The sequence below is a fragment of the Syngnathus scovelli genome, chromosome 11, assembly GCF_024217435.2.
Source record: "Syngnathus scovelli strain Florida chromosome 11, RoL_Ssco_1.2, whole genome shotgun sequence".
In the NCBI taxonomy this organism is placed as follows: domain Eukaryota; kingdom Metazoa; phylum Chordata; class Actinopteri; order Syngnathiformes; family Syngnathidae; genus Syngnathus; species Syngnathus scovelli.
Genome location: NC_090857.1, coordinates 1025828 through 1042893, shown reverse-complemented (window position 1 = coordinate 1042893; position 17066 = coordinate 1025828). Strand labels below are relative to the sequence as shown.

Sequence of the window (17066 nt, the reverse complement as noted above, 5' to 3'; positions counted from 1 at the left end):
TATCTGTCATGTCTGTTCCTAAACGGCTGGCGCCACCGCACGCCAACTGCATTGCCACGTTCTTCATTTTTCAGCTCCTGCGCCTTTGACTGACTGATCGAGAAACGGGCAGGCACGGCACGACACGACGCCATGGTCTGGAGGTGCTTCGTTAGTCACTGTTGTTGAGAAGGAATGGATTCTGATTTTCTTGAAATGAGATATTAATTATTTATAGGCCTGCATTGCTTGTTGCTCGCAAGAGTGGATGGATGGATGGATGGAGGGAGGGAGGGAGGGAGGGAGGGAGGGAGGGAGGGAGGGAGGGAGGGAGGGAGGGAGGGAGGGACAAATGGACGGACGGACGGATAGATATAGGCAATTCAGAGTCTTAGGTAAGCCCAAACCTTTGGAAATAACAATCCAAGCACAGGGAGAAGAGTTAAAGTCTCAAAAGGATTTTTAAAACGAGATTCGAAGGTGGCAACTGCGAGGCAGAAGTGCTTGCTACTGTTCCCTTATGCTGTCTGTGCAGATTGTTTAAACTCATTTTAAGTTTTCTCCTTTCTAACTCCCCATCAGGGGCTGTGATTATTTATAGGATTATTTCACCACATCTGAGAGCATTTTGGGAATACTTGGGAAGAAACAATACTTTTCCTCTTCATACTTACTGCGACACTTTTACAAATCGTATATTCATCCCATTCTTTGTCTTTGGTTAGATCCCGAAAATCCTACCAGACTTTTATGAGGAGCAACTCTGCATCAAGTAGTTTCCCTAACTAATCCTGCTCTATCTATAAGGGCTTATAGTTCATGTTGAGGAAAGTATAAGTGAAATAAAAGCACACCCTGTGAAACGCTGGCCTCTATCTTTTTGCGCTCCGTGACTTCCTCTGGAATGAAGTGCAGGGGCAACTTGTCCACACTTGGACCATAAAGTCAACGACCAAGGCGGAGCATCGACTTTATGAGAATGGAGCGCCAGATAAAATGTAATAGGTGGAACTGCCGGAGCTCTCTCGAAAGTACCTTTTTCCTTGTTTTTATCTAAGGTTTGTCAATGTACTTTTTTTTGCCAAAGATGGCCTGTTAAAAAGGGACAAGTCACATTGACTTTTAATGGTGTCCTGAGGCGGCTTGCAATTGGACATGGAGTGGGACCATAATGGTCGGGTGACTGACTAAAAATGAGCTTGTACTGCGCCTGTGTTTCCCGACCAATGCACATATACCAACGCAAATGTATATTTCAAAAATAAATATGATGTGTTTTGGTAGTGGTAGACTTTTTTTTTAAATATCTCTGCAAGCGAGTCATTCTTTTAAGTTAGCATAAGGTTTGTAAGAGCCTTTAGGTAGGCAGTGAATCACCCACCATCCATCCATCCATCCATCCATCCCCCAAAATGAATAAGTTCCCATCTTTTTCCCTTTCAGTATTGCAATGCAGAGGAATGAAGCTATAGTGACCGTTTTGAAAGCGAGAACGGCCTTGAATCTCCTCCTGGTGCTCAGCTCCAACCAAGCATGGCCCATTAACAGCACTACAATTGACTAACTTTAAAGGAGGCTTCTCTAATTGGAAGATAAAGGAAGGCTTTTAGTGTGTAAGACCCAATTACTGCCATGCTGTTAGCACCTCTCCACTGATTGCATTCATTAGCCAGAAAGGCTATCATCCCCTCTCCTATATCAAAATCCCCTCTCGGAAAAAAAAACCCACCTTATTCCAGCCCGTTCCAGAATAGCTGGAAGTCACTCATAATGTCTCCAGGGCTAATGGGTTTACATACGAGTTGCGATTAGAGACTCGGCGCTGCCATAGCGCTTGCCCGCGGGTACGCTCGCAAACACCGTTTGCATCCAACCCGACCCACACAATGAAAAAGAAGAATAACACAGTAAGTACCATAGCGCTTTCCTGAAAGCACAAGCAAGGCATGCAAACTACACATACTTTATTGCATAAAGTTGTGCTTCGCCCCATTCGGTAACAATTGTGACAGTGTAAGCAACATATTTGAATTCATTTATTGGATTAATTGGAAATTTATTGGATTAAAAAGATTTGAAAGGACAATTGGAATGTATCTGTGACCAAGACAACAATTTGACCTATTTAAGATGGTAAACACGTTTGGATTTCTCAGTTCTTTCATTTAGGTCACATTCATATAATTTGATTAATAACGATATTGACAATTTTAAGAATTTTTTTCTAATGTATCATTTTTTTATGCTACCTTTATTTACATGTGCAAACATCCTATTTTTCAAATGAATAGAAAATGACAAACTTTTATAGCTTTGTTGTAGTTTAAGAATGATGTCATTTTAAAGTAAGAGCCATTAGGATTCTCCCCACGTCTGCTTTGTCTCCTCTTACTAGGTTTCACAAGCGCACCCAAAAATCATCCAAGGCCACTCTGCACTCATCTATAGAGTTGCCATTCACACGCCGATCGCCCCCGACATTTGACGGTTTTCTAATCTAGCAAGCTGCCACAGCGAGACGGGGGACCCAATCGCCTCTGTCAACCTCCACAGTGCATCTTGAGCAACATCCACATCTCTGTCTCAATCTCTGTCTGTCATCGTTGAAGCTGGAGTCGCCACCCAATCTACGCAATCATCCACGGCCGACGGGCCGTGCCCATGGGCTGGGCAAAAGTTATTTGGGATAAAATGCAACGCTTAAACTTTGTCCAACCAATATCCATCCATTCAAAAACTGCTTGTGTGATCACGCCATGCAGATCTCTTTTGCACTCCTTTTGAAAAAAAAAATTAGCTTTTGTAAGTTAAAAATGTGTTTTGGATCTATTTTTAGATATGATGTACCGTTCATGTGAAATGTTCATCTTTGTCACACGCATGGCTTGCTAGCCTATTTGTATCGACCTACGTTGTCAAAGAGCATGATTGATTGCCAAAATTTGTGTTGCCTAATCTTGAATGGGGGGGGGCACAGGGGAGCCATTATTTTGTTTTAACAAACCAAGCTCTGACCACACTGGATCATGAGCATGACGGTCAGGATTCTACTTTGTTATTTCTATATACAAGTTAATTTTTTCTTTTTTTTGCAAAACGTAACTGTCCCCAATTGCACTACATCAAATTCCTAAAATAACCGGAAGCCTTTAAGAACTCAGTGACTCGACTACTGGTACTTGCTTTTAAACAAGATCAAGCATGAAATGTCGTATCCTGTCATTAATTTGGACTCTGGAGGATATTTCTTTTCATGCGTTAACACTTTAAAATGAGTAAGAGAGAAAAACAGCTGAATTAAATTTGCATATGAAAGACAAAAAAAAATAAAACAGGAGACAAAAGCCCCATGTAGCACAAAGTCTGGCTGGAGAGTAAGCCATTAGGGTGCATCACACACTTTCACGAAGCGTACACCATAAGCAAATATGGAAATATTGCGCTGAATTTCAAATGAGAGCTTATGCACAGTTGCATGCTATTAATAAGGCCGCCTGGCCCGTGTACGTGTGTGTGCGTGTGGATGTGTGTGTACGCTTCAATATCAATGTGACAAGTCATTTTGATCACAGTTTGCAGGAGCATCCAAAATCTGCACTGTGTTTAAAACTGTAACAGTTCATGACCCGCAAACAGCTCCGCTGCATACGTTCTTTCTTTTCTGTTCTTTCCTCCGCCTCTCAATGCATCACACGGCCTTGCCAGGAAAATGTTTTCCTCCTGTCAACATTTCACTTTTTTGCCCTCTCAGTCAAAACAAGCTTGAATGCTGTTTTTTTTTTTTTTTTTTTGCCCCACATACACACACACAGAATTGTTGTTCAAGGAGAAGAAAAAAAATCCAAGAACAGTTGGTCAAAAGAGAACACCCAAAACAATGTATGTAAACTATACAGACTTTTTTTGTTGTTGAATTTACTCAATTTACTCAATTGAATTAAATAAAAGTATCTGATCCACACACTTTGCTTAAAATTACTTTAAAAAATGCACCTGGTTTCATTTTGTGCGACGACTTCTCAAAAGAAATTTGAGTAAATTAAACACACCATTCCCCCCCACACACACTCACACGTGTAGCGCTAAAAATCTACATGCATATGTCAAACTCAATGTTATAACAATTTGCGGTAGTCAACTTCCAAAGCTGATTACTGTATATTAATAGCGGCGACTCCAATTTGACCCTGTGCATCGTCACATCATCAGCCCAAGTCAAAACAGACAAGATGGTACAGCCAAAAGGTAGCACGCTTTGCTGGCTTCCTCTCCAGACCATTTCGGCTCTCGCCTGCTTTCTTCCCTCGCCACTCTTTCATGACTGGCTAATGAATGTAGATGGTGCTCTGGGGATGTGGGGTAAGGAGAGGGAGGGGGGCGCCTTCTTAATAAGGCGCTGATGCGAGAGCGCCGCGTGCTCCGGTCGTGGTCGTGGTGAAAAGTTCAACCGCTTTGGCGAAGGTAAACAGAGAGGGGGCTAAAGATGTTTGTTCATACGGCCCACCTTGACTTGACCCCTGCAGAGGCGGGCGTGATTAGTGAAATGCATGGCGGCGGCGGCGGTTAGGGGTGCGAGGGTGCGCTTGCTACTAATAAGCCAAGCAGTGGCACAAATGCACAGGCGGCGACTTAAGCCCGTGGATTAAATGATTGAGCCAATGTGTTTCCAGTCAAACAAATGGGATTTACAGGAACATTGTCAAAAATATGCATGAATTTAAGGTAGGATTTAAACGCCATAGTGCAACTGAAACCTTTTTTTTCTTTTGGCGCTTTCAAGGGGCACGATTGGGGCATGACTCACTGAAGCAGAAATAGAAAGCCAAAGCATTGAAGATCTCTTTCAAACTGGGAACAATGTGACATTTATTGAATAAATGTCAGTGTGAGTGTAACATAAAGGCAAAAATTGAATATGCTGTACAGCTAGGTTTTGTTCCTCGTGAGATTTATGTTTCAGATCCACCCGCCAATCAAAGAGAACATTTAAGGGATCAGCCAGCCGTGATGGTCGATTTTCACGGACAACGTTATGTATTTGTTTTGTTCAGGAAAATGAAAGAAAAAAGGGAGGGGTTGCAACCCAAATTCTAACCCCCAACTTCAGATGCGACTTTGACAAATCTGATCAGAAATTCATTTCAGTTTAAGAAATCACTGGCCTATGTGACATGTTCCCTTCAGGTGCAACCTCTCCGGTCTGATCAAACTGCTTGCTTTGGTGGAGCTTTCAGCGAGCGACTGCGGCCGGCAACGATTGTCGCGTGGCCAAAATGAGGCTCATTATTTCAATGTGTAGTCACACTTTGCGCCCTCCCGCCCTAGGACCAGGCCATCCATCCATTAAAGGAAATCACTTTGAAAAGGCTTGTCCTTCCTTGGCCACACACACAGATGCACAACAACACACACAATGATGCATGGTCACCATTAGGCTACTGTAGTGGTGCACAAAAACTTTTGACTGCTGAACTTTGGGGTGAGCGCACAAACCCCCAAAATGTTTTCCTGGTGTCTTCTGTATATGTGCATTCATTTCTAATGTCATTGACTGTCTTTCTTTTCACTGTCTTTGTCTTATGAACCATCTGATGTCTTTTTGATCGTGAGCTCAAAATAACCCTTGCGACATGTGAAGGCTTTAGCATATTGCATATTTTTGTAGAAGTCATCACATTTCATACCGATGTGGCTCCGGTGTGACGACGCACTGCTGAGTTGTCCCCAAAGAGACAACATGCAGACGGTCAGCAGCAGCACCTTTCTGCACATTCCCCGCAGGTCCCGCTCCTTCATTCTGCAAGGGATAAAACAGACCGGTCACTCATGGTCAACTATTCCGCAACAGAAATATTGTTGGTTAAAAAAATAATAATGATAACACAGTATCTCCACAGTTCAGTTCTCACTCTTTGTACATGTTTTCAACATCTTCAATCATTTAATGTCTGAAAAAGAATAACAAAATCCCCAAATGCACTTTACCGGGTCTTTAAATATTACCAAATGAAAAATGGATATCATTATTTTGCATATTTATACGATACTGCCCAATGCCACTGCACGGTACTATAATAACATATCTACTGGTTCTGATGAGGGTATTTTGATGAAAGCAAGTCACAGATAAGTTATTAATTTGTTTGCGCATAATATGTTCCCTTGAAGACTTCTCCTCTGTTGCCAGCCAACAGAAGGTGATAGTCCTCCTCAAAGGTGCTTTATTATGCCGGCGCTACCCAGGAGGTCTTCAAGTGTTCTCTGTCTCAGTCGTCTTTAGTCGGCAGTCTCTCTCCTCCTCCTCCTCCTCCTCCGAGTGAGAAGCCCGCGGAGAGCTCAACACAAGCGCTCCAATCAGTGGCTTATCACGCTGCCAGCACCAGTGCCCTGCCGGACTCTCTCCTCTCTCTCGTGTGAGAATCAAATCACAGCTCTGACTTTGAACTGTGTTCCAGTGCTGCAACTCAAATTAGTCAATCCATGTTTTTTTACCCCACCCGCCCCGCATGAGATTAACTCCCTGCTTCCCTTGCAAGCACTGGCAAATGAGGGGATGGTATTTTTTTTATTTTATTTTGCCGTGACTGCCTTTGGACTGACTGCCAGAGACTCGTCATTGGAATAAGATGAGAGAGGTGATGCATTTTATACAGGGAGTTGGGATCACGGAATCTGGAACATGACCACCGCATTCCTCGGGGTACAAGTTGGAGATTTGGAGAGTTTTAGGTCTTTGGTCGTTCGACTTGGGATGTTAAGAGTCAAAACAGCCTGTCATTTATACAATAATGTAACATCTAAAAGTGTATTAGGGCCCTCTCATTTCGATTCAATGTTTTCATGACGCAAGTTGTGGGTACTTGATAGACTTGGCTCTCCTGTATTCAGCCCTGCTTGTTAGTTTTGATTTGTCCAATTAGATTTTAGCGTCAATGTGTTGCCGTGTCGATGTATTCGGTTTGTGTACCATAAAAAAAAAAAATCTTTTTGTAAAGGCCGATGCTGTTCATTTCGGGCAGATGTGACTTAACCCTTATATGTTGTGTATTTATTTGAGGGTTTGATTCATTTCTACGTCATGGTTATTACTCCTTGACAAAAGCCAAAGATTGGGAAATCAAAACTGTCATGTATATTTTTAATTTGAGTCCAAACAAAATTTAATCCATGTTGAAAGAACGTGGTTGTGTTCAGGTGGCCTGACGGAGGACGCTTATTAGAGAAACCATTCCGGCAGACAGATGAGGCACCGAAAGCAGGTGGCTCATCACGAAAAAAGAACTCAACTCATTTAATGATACATTTTCTTCCATCCTGTGAGCAGGTTGTCAATTAATCCTGCCAGTATTTGATCCAATTACACTTCAACACACAGTCTATATAAAAGCCCCAATGTCATTGCATTTATGAAAACTCTCAGCCACAATTTGTTTTACCTCAACAAAAAGTGGAAAGCTTGTTAGATATCCGGCAGCTGTCAAAACAAAGGCTAGACGCCACACACACCTGACAAGCACATCTTTAAAAGCAACATTAGAAATCAGGGCAACATAAACTTGTTTTTTCCTACTTCTTTTTATACAATTGAACTTTGACAGGAGTTTCCAAATACAAACATGTAGACAAAAATAGCTTAAGTGCCGTTTTTTTAAAGAATTGTTTTTTGTATCCAACTGCTACTTGTTATGGACAAGTTCACCGCCATCGTACAGCGCTCGTATTGTATTTCAATAGTTTTGCTCGCAAGTCAACGGGGAGCAGAAAACTGCCTTCCAGAAAATTCTTGCCACTAAATTGGAAGCAAATAACAGCTGGTGTTCAGTTCGTCACTACTTCAAGTGGGGCAATGCAGGAAGCAAAGAGTGCTTCTTCATTCACGTGATTTGTGTTCATACCATAAGACAACTTTACAAGCTTTAGCGCAATGATGTGAAGCTGATGCGATATGAAGAGTAAAAAAAAGCACAATTAGTTCCTGCTTTATGACCCGGCCAGAGGTTTTATTATAGACACTCTATAATTGTGTTTCCGTTTCACAATCTGTCTTTATTTTCAATTTATGCTTTGTAAATGTGTGCTTTATGTCGCCCGTTGTGCCTCCTAACACATTTTCTGTCTTGTAAAAGACAGAAAAGTGAGTAAAGATAATTCGTGTCTGCCTAGTTATGAGCCGTGCTCTATTTCTATTTATTTATTTATTTTATTTAATCCACTTTGTTATTTTGGGATAACAAGCTGGCGCCAAACAGCTTGCTGGAATGTTGTTGTCGGGGGCGTAAAAGCCTGGTGTGGTTTGATCCCGACCTCTTTTTGTTATTAGCGATTCACGTAGTTACTCATTACAAGTCTCATCCTAATGCCGAAGGTGGCAGAAGCGCTCACAATTTGTACACAAGTATGGGTACTTATCTGTGTAAAAACCCAAATAAAACATACGCTAGCTCGAGCTGAATCTGGCATGCTTTTATGCTATCAAAACATGTTTCCATACTTTTGCGGAGAACTTGGAAAAGTGAAACTGGTTGTTTTGAGGCCTGGTCTGAACACAACGAAAGGACAGCAGGGATACACGCACATGCTCGTGACACATCAAATTCACGTGGAGCAGTGTCAGGGAAAGTGTTTGTGAAGTTCGAGGGTGGCTGTGGCCGCAAGGCAAAAAAAAAAAAACAACCTTTTGTTTACATCTCATCTAAACGTCGTCGCACGACTTTGCTGCAGAGACGACAGGAAGATGACACGCGGCGACGCCTCGGGCCGAGCCGTTCCTCCGTGCCGCTCAGAAAGATGCTGATGCTTTTCTTTACAATGCATTATTTGGTATCACTCTTAGGTAATGAAGGGCCAGTATTGCTGCTGCTGATACTTTTTATTGTTCTTCTTATTTTTATAATTGAACACAGATAGCAACTTTATTTGAAAACGCAACTTCCATAGCAAGAAAAAAGGCCGACTGATACTGCTGTGAGTCACCCTGTTGGTATCAATGTAGTACAACCTTGTTGATTGGGAGAAACATGAATAGCAAATACTGCATGACTGTTTGCTGGAAAAGGATCAATAACACCGAATAGATTCCACCTTGCACACTTGTCGATAAGTCCAAAGTTGAATAGGGTTAATATGAGCTGGCAAGCGTACTTTATTTTGTGCGACACTCAGGTATTCTATTCACTTCGTTGACCTTGAGGTTAAAGCTGGATAGCTTATAAAATCAATTTGCCATCTGCGTTGAAAGCCTTTTTAACATCCTAAAGAGTGTTTGCAATGGGATCGCCTCGCCTCGCCTCGCCCCGCCTGAGGGTTGTGCTGCAGTTGTTTGTGTGTGCGTGCATTGCATGTGTGCAAATATACATTCAAAACCTCCAATTCATTTCATATTGAACGTCTCGCTACACACCAATGTAAAACACCCACTGGGCACGCTTTGAGTTCCTCGGCGAGACACATTGAATTCTTCCGCAGTCATACAAAATCCATAAAAATAAAATAGACAAAACTATGACTATTTATAACTGACGTATTTTGTGTCAACTTTATTAATATAGCTGCAGCTGTAACAAATCGCTTCCACACAAAGTTAGCGAAATCCGTCAATTGAAACACAATTAAGATACAGCAGCAGAACAATAACGTCAAAAGTCAGTCAAAAGCCAGCGAATTAAAACGAGATTTAAAAATGGACATACAGATCCACACTGCGTCCTGGACATGTTTATTATTTATTTTTGTTCACAAAATATCAACTGGAGGCGCAGGAACAGCTGCTCTGAGAAACAGGGCTTCTCTTGAGACTGCAAGGGAGGTATGGGTGGGGCTCCTCACTTTATGATGTCACAATTTGAAGATGTTTGATTGGGCGGGGCTGGTGCTCACAGAGAAGGAAAAAGCAGAAATGCTCCAAGATGAGTGAATGGAGGAAAATAACACTTTTAGGGTTGGTGAGAAAATGGCAATTGGACATAGCTAAAAGCTACAAATAATTGCGTGATATGACTTCTTTAAAAATAATCAAGTTTGTTACGCATCATTCCATTCTGAGACAACCCATTAACTGTCTTGTTAGAAATAAAAATCCATTCGTAGAAATGACCTAATTGAATCCGTTCCGTAATTAAAACTTAACAGCGTAAAAAACATTATCAGTCACTTTTCCAGTTTGGATTGCCAATTGAGAAGGGAAAGCTCAAACCAAATACACAGTGAGTGCATTGCTCATGTTCCAGCAGGTTGAACGCAGCTTCAGTGTTACAACATGAGGTCTGTCATGTTGCCCCCACCCTCTGCACCTCTTGCAATGATGCATTGGGACAGCTTTCTGATCCATGCTGTGTTGTACCGTGTGTCCGGTGGCGTGGACCATGCTCAGGGGTCAGTGTGTGACTCAAACGGAGGAAGGGAGATTTTAAAAAAAAGGAATATGGGGAGGGGGGGGATCAGAAAGAGGAGCTTGCCAAGTGTGTCAGAGAACTCCAGCAACACCAAAAAAAAAAAAAAAAAAAAGACCTCTGCCTCCCCATTCCCCCAGGGGTTTGTCCTTCCAACTGGTCTGAGCCTAATATTTGCTCGTGGAGCTAAATGCGCCGGCTTTCCTGCCCAGCCAGCTTGGAAGTAGCACCGCATCAAGCCGGTTCACCGGGGGAGTGCCGGCGCGCCGACCCTATAACACCTTCTTCAGAGCTGCCTACTTACATCTAGTGCAGTCACAAATGCAATGGGAGGCGGCAAGTCACATGGCTTTTGATTTTGCCTATTTTTTCAACCAGAAATATTTCTCGCCCTGTTATGTCTTACATTTGTGTCTGTAGTGTCGCAACCCATCAATGCAATGGAGTGAGATCCAAGACCTCTATAAATAATTATCATATTGTTCAAGGATTTTAAAATATTAAAAAGAATACATGAATGTATTAACGCTAACTCATTGTAAATGTATTTGAACAGAAAAATAGCATAAATGTTAATATTGTAGCATTTGATGTTAGGACATCTGGGCGAGAGTCGAGGCTAACACAAGCTTCGGCATGAATGTGCTTTTCGTGTAGTGCATCCGCGACTGTGCTTTCAAAATCAACCATACAAGAAAAGCACAAAAAATAAACCATGATATAATCGTGATACATGCACTCACCCAGCAATGCCATGTTTTTTCAAGAATAAAATTGAATATTCTTTTTTTTTTTTTCACTACAAGACACTTGACTGTAGAGTGCAAGAGACAAGTTCTGATTGATGCATAAATGATGATATTGTCAATCACACCAAAAGCTGTTCCAAATCATCGAAACTCCCCAGTGTAATGGCAGGGACCCAAAATAACAGCCAAACTACGGTTACAGTGCATTTTGAGTTCATATGAAAATGTCACTCAAAAGCCCCCTCTCGTTGAGCCCTTTTCACACTGCACTTATTAGCAGCACACCATTCATTGTGTATGCGGTGGGAGGGGGAGCCCGCCGTTGCAGCAGGACGATGTTTGCCGTGACGGTAAGGTCCCTGGAATTAAAAAGAAAATATGTTCTATTCAAGGACAGCACTGCTTTGATGTTAGACAAGCAAATCCAAAAGGAGAGGAGCTGGCTGGCTGACTTGTATACAGGTAAGGCAGGAGGAAGCCTTAATAGATCTGGGTTTGGAGTTTTGGGACAAACAACACATGACATAAATACAGTGACATGTTTAGAAGCCTGAAATATAACTTGAAGCGCTCTTGATGGAAATGGAGCTCACAAACCAGAGTAAACACTCCAAGTTCCCACGAGCCATTAGTAAAGAATGCGTCATTCCTCTTTTGTCTGCTGCATACAATGAGCAAAGCCAGGGCTAACACTGAAAGATGCATCTTGTCCAGGTGCCATGTACGGAAAAAGTCTCATTGCTTACTGACCACCTTTCACGCCTTTTCCGCTCAGTGCAGTGTGAGAGGAGCTTTAACCTTTTGTCACATTACTCTACTTTTACAGTGTCAATTGAAACATTATGAGCGGATTGTTCATGGTAGTCATAAATGCCAACAGTGGAGTAAGTCCAATCTGTTCATTAAATACACCGATTGGCATGCCCATTACCCATTTAGTGATGCTAGGAATGTTAGAATGAATATCTGTCGGGAGTCATCTGCCATTTGCCCAAAGTCACCTGGAATGGGCTCCAGGTCCCCGGGACCCTCCATGCAAGAATTTGTATTTTTAATGGATATTTTATGTATTATTCATTTTTATATGAGCGGGAAACATGGTCCCCGTGCCTTCAGTTCCAAAATTCCACCTGCAATAAGCAATATAGAAAATGGATAGATGGATGAACCTGCAAATAAGAGTATTAAGAGTAAGCCTTTGTTTTTCAATTTCTCATTTTCTCTGCATGTCCAACAACTTTGTAATTGCATACAAACTCGCTGCCAAGTCAGCCATATGCCACACTGTTAATTAGGCGGCAAATTACACACGCTATTCCCTCACAAATTGTTTTTTTTTTTTCTTTCTTTTCCCCAACGAATTCTGTGTATCGCTCCTGCTGGCCTGTGCGATGCTCGTCTGTTCCTCGCTGCTTTCGTCTTTCCTGCTACGGTCCGTCGCATGAAGTAAAAAAAAAATTCTCTGTTCCCTTGTCTGCAGCTGTCTTGCAGGATTGCACAGGATTTGGAGGTACAAAAACACGCTCGAGGGGGAAATTCCATCACTTTATGGAAATGGTCGCTCCCCCTGAGCATTCATCTGGGGATTTAGGCGACACGCTTTGCTGATCACGCTGTCATTCCAATCCGGCTGGAAATCGCACGTTGCCGAAGCCTTTTTAGGACTGGCTGTGCTGCCTTTTGGGGCACATATCTGTGTGCATATGTGTGTGTGTGTGTGTGTGCACACGTGTTGCACTCGGGATTGTTGAAATTGTTACACACTACATCATAGCTATTGTTCTCATTGAAGGGGAGACCACACGGGAAACTAGTGCATGATATGGACAAGAGGGGGAGGACAGCTAAAGCATTACATCATAGGAGAACACATGAGCAATTTTTTGCTTGAAAACAAGCAGGCAACATGGTGCGCTTCTAAGGCTTGGTTCCAATCTCAGCTTTGTCTGTTCTCCCCATGCTTCCATGGCTTTCCTCCAGGTCATCATCCAACATGACAAACATGCACGAGTGGAATGAGTTGTTTGTTCATAGTATGTGCTCTCCACAAAGTCATCATTTCAAAATGCATGATGTCGGCCTACATGTGTTCCCGCGCCTTTTGTGTTTATAGCTCTGTTGCTTTATGTTAGCCCATGTGAGACATTTTCCACTGTTAGCATTAAGCACAGCTATTTGTTTTGATGATTGAGCACGCATGAACAAGGTCGGTGGCCCATACGTGTTGCACGCCACCGCACCGGGCGGGCGCCTCAATGCAGATTCCGAGGCGTGAAAAGCATCTGACATCAAACAGAGGCACGAGCCAGCCATAAGCCGTAATAAGATCAAAGTAATGCTAAGTGGATCTTCAAGCTTTATTACTACGTTTTTATCCGACAATGTGTCTGCCGGAGCGGAAAATGATTGGGCAGCTTTAAAGCAATGGAAGTCAGCGGAGAATAAACAGCGTTTCACTCGGGTCCTCACGCTGGCGCAATTAAGCTGCCGCTGACTGACTGACGGAGCAGATAAGATGCGTGGAGCTCATCTACACTGACTGATGGCGGCGCCAACGCCAGCAAAGAAACTCAAGTCAATGCCAGGCCTCCATTAATTTTCTACATTTAATGACTTTAATTAAAACTTCAACGACATAGTGTTGCTCCTGGCATGCTGTCGAGATTACAACACAACACTGACATGCACGCTTCTGATAAAACAGTTGCCGTGGGTGCACCTGTCACACTAAAGCAGTGTCTATATACATATAAAGTGTGGTGCACATACTGCTTATAGTTACATATTTACAATTTACTATACAGTTTCATCCAACCAAATCGGGCGGCCTTTTGCAAAAAGTTTGGACATCCCTGGAGTAGACTGTAAATAAATGCTTCCGCTCATGGAGGTCCCCGAGAGCGCTGAGGTAACCAAAAGCCCTGCTTAACTATTGGTCGAAGGTGGGCTGAAAGACAGGGGGCACTGCACTCCCACAAATGTTACATTTATTTAACAATATAATGTATTATTTCAAAGTTTCAAAGTATTTATTGCTACAGTGGCTTTTTTTTTTCAGTACGGTATATTTACATATACTTCAGTATTGCTGTCCAAAGCTACTTGCTTCACTGCTACATCTAACTTCTAATAGTCTGCGCAGTCCATTAAATGTAATATTAGTTCAGTATTATCAATTATCGCCTTTTTATCATTAAATAATCAACAGTGCTGACTAGGGAAGCAGCTCTAAGAGTTCAATACTGCAACGAAAGGCAACATTGCCGAGTGAATAATTCAAGTGTAACTAATTACAGAGCCATAGAACTACTGACGGTGGTGTGTGTCTGTGTGTGTATGGGGGGGGGGGGGTGATTTATATAGCAGCCCCAGCAAATAATTACAGCTAACAACTCGGTTTGAGACGTTAAAATATGCAAAGAGAAACAGTGTGTGGCAGGTTTGGAGCGCACAACACCGCCGGCAGATGTGATTAATGAGTGTGTCACCTGCAAAAGAACACCAGCTTCTGTTTTCACGTCATTGCAGTGACACAAGCTGGGCTGACACCCACTACCACAAGTTTGACTTGTCAAATCATAGGCAGTCTGTTTGGGGTTTTTTAAAACTGTGATTTATTTCAATTTGTTCTGATCATTTTGACTCTGCGAAGGGCCAGTGATCATGAATACTCTATTGTTACCACCAATCAAAGAAAACATGAATATGTCATAAACATTTTCTTTACGGTGTACTTTATTTCTATTCTGAAAGATTATAATGAATAACACACGAGACCAGAGATGGCATGAATCACAGGACTTGTGCACTGCACAAATATGTGAATATAGATTATAGTATTGATTTGTTTTTTTTGTTTTTATTGGGCAAGATGCTAGTTAGCATGAATACCTGATAAGAAGCTTGGTCATAAGTATTGGAAAAGTGGACAACGTTCACGCGCCTGATGGTTTTTTACTATGTGGATTATTTCTACTACTAATAGTAAAGTTTGTATTCATATGGAGTTGCTGACTGGACTATTGTTTTGAATGTGTAATTTTATTTCTAACTTTTGTTTGTTTTGGACTAACTAGCGAGAGAAGTAACTGGAACTCTATCGCATTCATCGTAGCACACGTGAAGTATGTGCTTGTCTGAGCATGACGTGGACTTTCTTTTTTTTACTCTGTGGATTGTTTGCCCAATTCTTTCTCTAATGCAAGGTGGTGTTTATTGTGACTGACCAGCCACCAATTGCATTCATAATAGCATGTGCGTGTGAACCAGTATATTGATTTTTTTTCCTTTCCTCTGTGGACTGTGCAAGGTCACCGTTATCATTATTACCCTGCAAAAGATATTTCATCATTGTAGGATCCTTTGTACAAATTTAGAGGCATATTCACTCAAAAGGTTGTTTTGATTCCGAGCAGTACAATGTTTTACAAGATACTGCGGCGTACTTGCGATATCATCTTTCATTATTTGAGTAAAGGGTGCTTTTCGTTCATCTGATATAGTGCTTTTCTTTTTACACATCTCCTGCCGTGCCTATTTCCTACAACCTCCGTCGCTGCTGCCATTTTTAGCAGCTCTGATGACAGTTTACGGTGAGCAGATGTTGAAAACACACACAATAATCACTCTGTCGCTGCAGCACACTCAGCAACTCCACAACACACACACAAATATGTGCGCACACACACACAAACACAGGCAGTTGGTTTCAGATGTGGCGGAACAAAGTCTTTGCCCGACCCAAATCCAGCGCAGACACAAATGCAATAATAACACCATTTGCATAAAGGGTGTGAGTCGCAATGTCGAAGCCGTCGTCTCAAGTCTTAAATAGGTCAGTTTTAAACTTCTGAGCGCCAGTCAAAATAAGATTGGGAATAAAGTAGATGATGGAAACGAAGGAAGTTGAAAACCTCTTTTTTTCCGCTTCTCCAAGGTGGGAATTATTGTCTGGTTTGTGAGCTTTGAACAAGCCTGCAACACTTACATATGAAGGGCCTCAGCTTTATTCTGCTCGGTAAGGACACAATGGGGGTTGTATCCATACAACAAATGACCAAGTGCATCTCCATTTCTCATTGAAAGGATTGCTGAGCTCAGGCCAACATGATTGAGCCACTTTTTTCTGAGCAAAATTTGAAGGCATATATTTTTATGGTCATGCGTAGCGCAGACCTCCCTCCCTGCGCAGGCAGGTGGCTCTGCAAGATGGAGGGCTTCACTGCTGCGGGTGTGATCACAGCCTTCTTCAGCATGGCCGCTCTCACTTTATTGCCGCACACGCTTTTTCATCACGTACACTTTTTCATCATCATGAATGAGGTGATTCACCGGGGTAACAGGTCGTATGCTCACATTGAGTGTACCTGCAAGTGCTCCACAAATGACTGACACAGTGAGAAAGTCACCCGGGACCGTTGATTTGGCTGCCACTCATCTAACAATATCAGAACTAAAACTACCCTGCCTGAAAAACTCAAAAGTGAGGTTTTTTTTGGTTCCCAAAAATTGGACAATGATTCAAGGGTGTTTTTTTTTTTTTTTTTTTTTAGTGTTTACCACATTCTGGGATGCCCAAAAATTAGACGAAGAAGGGTGACGGCAGCATTTTACGATTGTTTCCTGGCTTTTTTTTTTTGTGTGTGTGTGTGTCCTGTTATTTTCTAATGGATTTTGGACATTTAAGTAAATATGTCTATCAGACGTATTGTGGTTGGGTGTAGCGACAGAGGTTTAAAAAAAAGCATTATAAACTGTCCAAAGTAAATGGAAAATAAAAATTGGGGGGGATGTGGGGACTGTTAAAGGGGAGGGGGTGGGGCACTTTCTGTAGAACCCAGCCACATAGCTCTGAAATAGTGCAAGTTTTTACCACATGCATTATTTACAGCAAAGCAAGGTAGGGTTTTCACATTCAGCAGAAGCAGCTTTGCATGCATTCATAAATAAT

At 42.1% G+C, this 17066-nt stretch overlaps 1 protein-coding gene across 1 annotated transcript in view; it reads right to left on the bottom strand.

The window, feature by feature from the left end:
- Positions 1 to 17066, bottom strand: part of tafa3a (TAFA chemokine like family member 3a) — a 52030-nt gene that overhangs the window by 15684 nt on the left and 19280 nt on the right. The window contains exon 2 of the mRNA XM_049733423.2: positions 5664 to 5776. Within this exon, the coding sequence (XP_049589380.1) occupies positions 5664 to 5775 (112 nt within the window). The 5' untranslated portion in view covers position 5776. The remainder of the gene's footprint in view (positions 1 to 5663; positions 5777 to 17066) is intronic.